This window comes from Haliotis asinina, unplaced genomic scaffold (genome assembly GCF_037392515.1).
Source record: "Haliotis asinina isolate JCU_RB_2024 unplaced genomic scaffold, JCU_Hal_asi_v2 scaffold_18, whole genome shotgun sequence".
NCBI classification, from domain to species: Eukaryota; Metazoa; Mollusca; class Gastropoda; order Lepetellida; family Haliotidae; genus Haliotis; species Haliotis asinina.
This window is the reverse complement of record NW_027133890.1, coordinates 690,152-697,494: the sequence shown is the minus strand read 5'-3', so window position 1 is coordinate 697,494 and position 7,343 is coordinate 690,152. Positions and strand designations below refer to the sequence as shown.

General features: G+C 39.8%; 1 protein-coding gene across 4 annotated transcripts; it reads right to left on the bottom strand.

The window, feature by feature from the left end:
* Positions 1–261: 261 nt before the first annotated feature.
* LOC137269905 (multiple epidermal growth factor-like domains protein 10) lies at positions 262–7,343 on the bottom strand. Of its 4 annotated transcripts, none has more exons than XM_067803749.1 (7): positions 7,003–7,330; positions 5,617–5,664; positions 4,882–5,160; positions 4,519–4,563; positions 3,972–4,107; positions 3,480–3,518; positions 262–2,145 (listed from the first exon to the last, which is right to left on the bottom strand). In XM_067803749.1, the coding sequence occupies exons 2-6, from the start codon at positions 5,648–5,650 to the stop codon at positions 3,509–3,511; spliced, it is 504 nt and encodes a 167-aa protein (XP_067659850.1). In that variant the 5' UTR covers positions 5,651–5,664; positions 7,003–7,330; the 3' UTR covers positions 262–2,145; positions 3,480–3,508. The 4 variants fall into 4 exon arrangements, with proteins under 4 accessions (XP_067659850.1, XP_067659852.1, XP_067659851.1 ...); XM_067803751.1 differs by having other exon boundaries at positions 3,972–4,104; XM_067803750.1 differs by having other exon boundaries at positions 4,882–5,157.

Sequence of the window (7,343 nt, the reverse complement as noted above, 5' to 3'; positions counted from 1 at the left end):
AAGTGAAATATTTCCTGAAGTTGTCACGTGGAAGTATGGTGCCAAAAACTGAGAAATGGGATTAAATATCCATTTTTCTGAGTGTTCAAAATGCTGTAAAACATCAGTCGAAACCAATTGACAATATACACGTGTTGGAATATACTACGATCGTAACTACATTTTTAACTTCCTGCAACATGACTGATGTACTTGGATGACCTGGTGTCTCCTGAAGTTTCAAAGGTCCTGGGACACAGTGACTGAATTCACATTTCCAAATCAAATGCATACAGGTTTTAATAGCCTTTGTTGAAATACATAAACACATACCAGTTTGTCTTCTAAACCCATGCATTGTGATAAATTCTTATCGTGCTAATATTCCAGAACATGTCAATAACACATTGCTTACATAATCATTCTCAAGTACTCAAATATGAGTGACAAGTACTCATATATGTGTGACAAGTACTCATATATGTGTAATTGATGGATTGATGCTTTCTGTAAGTCGTGTTTGATATATGAGTATATCAAACAGTGTTATACTGTAAACTAACAACTTCGAGTATCACCATGTGCCCAAAGTACTGTAACATCTACATATCGGTTACACGATATAATGAAATCGAATTGCTCACACAACTAACGAGAATGCATCACACATGTTGTGGATTAAATGCATTATAAGATCATTGGTAGGAAGCATGTAACTTCTTCTGCCTGTTCGTGCATCTGTATTAAAGTACATCACTGTCAGGAACACCAATAATGTTCTGAATATGTTCTACCATTGACAAGTGTCCACCCATACAAGCCAGATGATAGACACCAAAACCATCACGGTCAGCTAGTGTCAGGTCCGCCCCTCTGTTTACGAGTAGGTCAAACACTTCCTGGCGTCCACATACTGCTGCCATCATTGCCGGTGTCCTCTGAGACTGTCCTCTACTATTGATGTCAACATGTTCCTTTGACAGAATGTCTTCAACAATGTCTTTGTTTCCTCCGATACAGGCCATGTGAAGTACGGTGTTTCCGTCTTTGTCCTGTTTTTTCATGTCACATTTGTTATTCGTAAATACATCAAATATATCCCTTTGTCCATTCTTTGCTGCACACATTACAGGTGTCATTTGGTTTTGTCCAGGACTGTCGATATTAATGAGACCCTCTGTCACAATGCACTTTACTATGTCAATGTGACCCCGAGAACAGCTTGTATGAAAGATATTGTTTCCATCGCGACAGGTCTTGTGTATGTCACACTGTTTACTCACTAGCAGCTGAAATACGTGTGTATGGCCAGACTCAGCAGCTAGCATCACTGGAGTCTTCCCCATACTGTCCTCTCCATCCACAGAAACAATGTTTTTCTTGAGGATGTGTTGCACCATGTCAACATTTCCTTTAACACATGCCATGTGCAGGATATTTTTCCCGTTCTCCTGCACTATTGGCAAGATGCAGTCCTTACTCACAAGCAGTTCAAAGACTTTTACATGACCAAAGTTGTTTGCAAACATCAGTGGAGTCTTTCCGTTAAGTCCCCTGCTGTTAATATCAACATTGACGTTGGAGAGGATATGCTTCACAATCTCCACATTTCCTCCGATACAGGCAATGTGAAGGATGTTGTTTCCATCTGAATCAACAGTTGTAAGATCACTTCCGTTCTTCACAAGTAAGTCAAACACTTTCCGATGTCAAACACTTTCCGATGTCCAAATGTCAACAGTTGTAAGATCACTTCCGTTCTTCACAAGTAAGTCAAACACTTTCCGATGTCAAACACTTTCCGATGTCCAAATCTTGCTGCCGCCATCACTGCTGTCCTGTTACAGTGACCTGCTATGTTGACATCAACTGTTTCCCTAGACAGAATATATCTCACTATCTTGACAGAAGCCACGTGAAGGACAGTGTAACCGTCATCATTTGTTAGTGACAGGTCACCACCTCGTTTCACAAGGAGGTCAACTAGTTTTCGGCGTCCACACTCAGCAGCTATCATGACTGGTGTCCAGCCACACTTTCCTCTGCTGTTTATGTCCACCAGTTCGTGAGATAAAATTTGTCTGACTTGAGCAAGGGTCCCCCTTCTGCAGGCATCATGCAACATTGTGTCCTCTCGGCGGCTATCATCTAGATTTGCGGCTGAAACTACACAGAAATTAAAGAACCTTACCTGTAACCTTATAGTCATAGAGGAGCAATTGCTTCGTTCATTGTAACTGACACTACATCTACTAACGTTTCAGTTCAGTATCACAACGCCCAGACTAAGAGAGAGTGGACAGCTGCAGCCATAGAAGAATATATCCAAACTCTACTGACACAAACAGAAATACGAAAAGCATGAACATCTTTTCTGTTCTTTTTCACCATCCAAGGTTATATCCTGAGGGTATATGATTTTGTTGGAATTGGTTTCAGTGAAGTGATAGCACATCTTGCATGAACGTATTAATTGTGCACGTTTACAAGATACTAATTGAACTAGCCCGCTATGCTTTTGTTATCAGGATTACTGAGTGCCAGTAACATGTCTTGAATGTTGGCCTCATTACATGTGTTTTTGTCCGTTTATGAGAAAAGTTTCCTGTCCACTAGAACAATCAGTATAAAACATGTTAGGATTATTCTACACAAGCATGAAATTTATGTTACTGCTGTTTAAGAAATACAGTTCGTTCTACCACCATGTATAGTGTAATAAAGCACACTTTCGCCCTGAACTATTATAGTTAAAGCATAAAGTTTCTTTCTAAGATGCCCTATTTAATAATGTCTTAGCCTAATTTCGATTACTGTATGACATAAAACAAACGACGGTGTCTGTGACCTAAATTAAGAATCCTCGCACAGGGCTAACTGACGCGCTGTTCTCTTGGCGTGAAACAAATGATGAACAGTTTGGTGACGGTTTATGTTCGGGTTAGATATCTCATCTAGGTCATTTTAATTACATATGTGAGTCCCTTAAACCATACAAGGCAATATGACCGTCTCATTTCTACTAACAACGAAAGTTTAGATCAGTACAATTAGCCGAAGGTGACTAGTCATGCGACATTCTTCGACTGCATTGTGGGAATGTAAACACTGAAAACATTACCGTGTCTTTGTACAATTTTGAGTCGAACTATAAGAAATTTTATCCTTCGGAAAACATAAACGTAATGTTTCCACCAGTGATGTTAGCTGTGTGATGCAACTGCAAACCAAGAACTGGCATCTATCGTGATGTGTGACGTAATGCAAAAAAAAGTTCGATTACGAGGGGGCAGACTGGAATGGCGCAGTGACGTCAACACATTGTGACGTAATGCAAAAAGAGCACATTATCTTCTGATAAAGTATTGTCGGCGCCTTTGATCGCCTTTCAGACCTTCGTATTATAATTTTGGTCATGTGACAAGGATTGTTTACCTTACAATACTATTGCGCTATGGGCCATATAGCCTGAAATATGGAAGAAACCTTACTGATCGTACCTGGAAGTAGTGTCTGGCCAACCTCAGGGTCAGGCTGACCTGAAAACATCAATAATAACAAGGAAAATATATTATATGCTGCAGTTCTACACCGTCCATGCAGACACACATATTCTGTGTTCAAACGTTCCATTAGTATAATACTGAACATATCCAAGCACGTGTATGATGAAAGATGGCGCTACTGCTGTTAATATATGATTGTAAGCTGTATTTACTCATCCCTCTTTTTATGTCTGAAAACAAAATTGGAGACAATCTCATAAAATGAATATATTATTTATGTTAAGTGAAGCATAGATCTGAAATGTAATTAATGTTCTTACTACAATGCTGAATTAATGTACCAATTGATGATCTTTACTTCATGAAAACGTAAAACGTATCGCTACCTTGATTTTATGTTGAGTTTTTCTTAATGAAACAACGTTTTCGGAATGATTTTGTTTTCATGAAATATTTCACCTTTGTCAAGTGCTATATCTTACTTACCTCAGGTAGACACTTACTGCAATCACAATGACGACACTTGCTGTGACAGCTATTGACAAGGACATAGCTAGCACTGATTTATCTGATGGAGGTTGTGTGGTGGGAGTCTTCCTTCGCTGGGTGCTGGGAGTACCTGCTGTGGATACAAAGTAGCGTGATTTATCATGACACCAAAAGGGACATACTGTGGTCTATCATTACACTAATACGAACACACTGTGATGTACCATGACACTAATACGGACAGGCTGTGATTTTTGATGATATCAATAACAACACACTGTGATCTGTCATGGCACTAATAAGAATACATTGCTACAACATCTTCATTCTATATCAACAGTGCAAATGTTGAAGCTATTACACATCCACTATCATGATGTGACATACCGTGATTCGTTATGACACCAATAATTGCTTCCTGCTAATATCTTAAAAACTAGTAAGGACATTATGCCATTCAGCATGACAACTAAAAACAACACTGCAACAAAATCTTCATTTTATGACAACATTGCGAATGTTGAACCTATGACATATCCTCTACCTGACGTTGTGTCTTCTTTGGGAGTCACAGTTGTTTTGTCGGGAACTGAGGCAAGAAAAGAATGAAAATTAACATGAGACAAAATGAACAATGGTCTGAGTGTTTGTCAAGAAGTGAGCACCTCATTTGGACACACTTTGCAAACAGAACCAGTCAAGAAATACTTTTCCAATATTGCAAAAAACGTCCCAAGTGTGACAGCTAGGACAATAACATATGACTTGTTGACACAATGATATGTTCTTATATATATCAGTCAGGTCGAATATATCTCAGATGTATCAACTGCTAACACATACGCTTTGGCTCGAACCTATAAACAAGAAGAGAAACTATGACCACATTCCATGGTGTTATGCTCACCAGTGTCACAGAAAGGGCCAACAAAGTTGTCAATACAGCCGAGGGTACAGTGCCCATTTTGCTGATTACAGACATTTTTCGAGCAGCTAGTGCTGCAAGTGTAATTGCAATATTTGCCGTGCCAGCCTCTGCCACATCCCTCAGGACACGTTCCGGTGTTTAAGTCACAGAATCTGTCAAATGTATTCCGTGGAACAGCACATTGTGAAGGACAGGACTTGTCACACAGTTCTCCAAATGAACGAATGTCGCATTCGGCAACGGTGAACGCCCTAACTGCTAAGCAAATAAAAACACACAGAGAATGATCACACCGAAACCAAATGAAGGTTTTCGTACAAATAAGAACATTTACATGAAACATTTGCCTATTTTGTAACGCTACACGATAATAATATTGTTTGGAAAGAGAAACTTCAAACATCTCAAACTCGCCGGACATCAGATCACAGAATAGATATAAGGATTTGCCTACATATTGCAACGCCTCGAGTGTACTCTAACACATATGTTATTATTAGAGAAACAGCTATCACCAGTTAATGACTGTGATGATATATTGTGTCAAGAAACGGGTACGTGACCATGTTTACACATGTCGGTGTGTCACAATCGTTTAGAAAGTGATTACAAAGCGAGAGGAGAACAAATACAACAGAAGAACGTGTAGGACTGGATTCCAGTAAATGGAGAGTCATTGGAGAGCTACTGTCATGTGATGACATAGTTACTCACAGGATAATATGATGACAATGATGGTAAGGAACATGGTGACCTTCTACACTGTAACAGAGGAAACGATAATCTGGTAAGAATATACGTGTCCTGCTGAGTACTGTAGGACATTGGAAAGTGGTAACGAGGAAGCTAACTTATCTGCAGTGCAATGGCAAAGTTTGTTAGCAGATGTTTTCTTTACTTGAAGTTATCTCTTCAGAGTCATTTGTCTTCTGTGAGCATGTTCATTACCATGCAAGTATATGTTCAATTCAGGGATTGAGGAGGCTTGCAGTTTAACCATAGACACCCTGTTACTCGCCACGAGAGTTGCCTAAGCTTGAAGAAACATAGCCGTGATATCCTGTGCTAGTCGTAACAGGTAATAAGGTGGATTTGCCGATCTGACTGATCCCGCTGCACGGCTTACTGGTGGACGTTTAAGTGTGGACCAATTAAGATCAATTATGGAGCTCCTGTCAGAATTCCTTGAATCAGAGGAAGCAGTCAAAAAGCAACTCTTCATTCCACCCGGCGAATGAAGGAACGTGTAAGTTGAGATTGTTTGCATGAACTGTCTCTCTAATGTTGATGTTAGGTATCCTACGACAAAACATGACATTTTTGTGGTTGATAATGCAATACCGGCTCTGATCCCAGGTGTCGAACAGGCACTCAGTGATGTATAGAGTCCAGCTTGGCGTGTATTTAAGTGTTATTAGTTGTAGCAAGGGTCTTGATATATTTGCCTGGTGCATCAGTATACACTGGTGTGAAGGTCTTCATCGCTGATAAGTGTATATGAAAAGCCTTTGTAACAGAAAAGTACGATCACAAAGTACGGAATTTGTAATTCAGGAGAGTGATGTGGCGACTGTGGATTTGAAAACACGAGAGGAAGTCATGTGATCTTATTAGGCTGTAACCAAAGACTGTTCTGGAAGATGACGGATAATTAATACTGATTGTACACTAAGACTAGGACTTTATTTGTAAAATGCCTCACAAACCAAGCATAAGATGGAAATAAGGAAGTCATATGACGTCATAAGTTGAACACCAACTACTTGGCTTAATACACCAAAAATGAAACGGCTCAAGGCTTGGCAGGAAATATATGGGCGGTTACATAGATACCCCAAATCACTACTTACAAGTACAAGCATAAATCATTCTGAGCTCGAAAGACTCATTGTCTAGAACCTGTTTTGAAAGAGGACATAGGCAGTACAGACATTTTTCAAAAGACACATGACAGCATATGTTCGTCATCTTAGTAGTAGCTATAGATTCTCTCAAACAGGAACACATGCACAGGGGCTGCCCTGATACTTCCTCGTTAGGTGGGAAACGTAGACGTGTAATATGAACAATACGCCACTCAGTGACAGTATGTGGACTTACCGAGGACTAGAGTACTGCACAAATTACACACGTTCCAGTTTGTACTCCATAGTGTGACAGTCAGACTAGATGAATATGTATCAGGATACATGCCATCTCTGTTTTACTTCGCGGCTTCCCAGGTGGGCAAGGACGGGTATTGTTGACAATCAAGGAAGAAAGCGTCTGGTATCCATACAACTGTGCACCCTGGATTTTGTTGTTGCATTGCAACTATTTTTATCTATGACTCATGCTTTGAATATCTTGACCTGACTAAGGTACAGCTGAACTGCACACACCTTCCTCATACTGTAGCATGTGTATAGAGCTATTCACATAGACGTGTACAAGATACAAAC

Coding starts and splice junctions, on each gene's coding strand:
- LOC137269905 (XM_067803749.1), bottom strand. CDS start 5,650: ATGTTCCTTACCATCATTGTCATCATATTATCCT. Junction 4,564..4,881: donor TGGCCCTTTCTGTGACACTG/GTGAGCATAACA, acceptor TTCTTGCCTCAG/TTCCCGACAAAACAACTGTG. Junction 4,108..4,518: donor CAAAGAAGACACAACGTCAG/GTAGAGGATATG, acceptor TTGTATCCACAG/CAGGTACTCCCAGCACCCAG.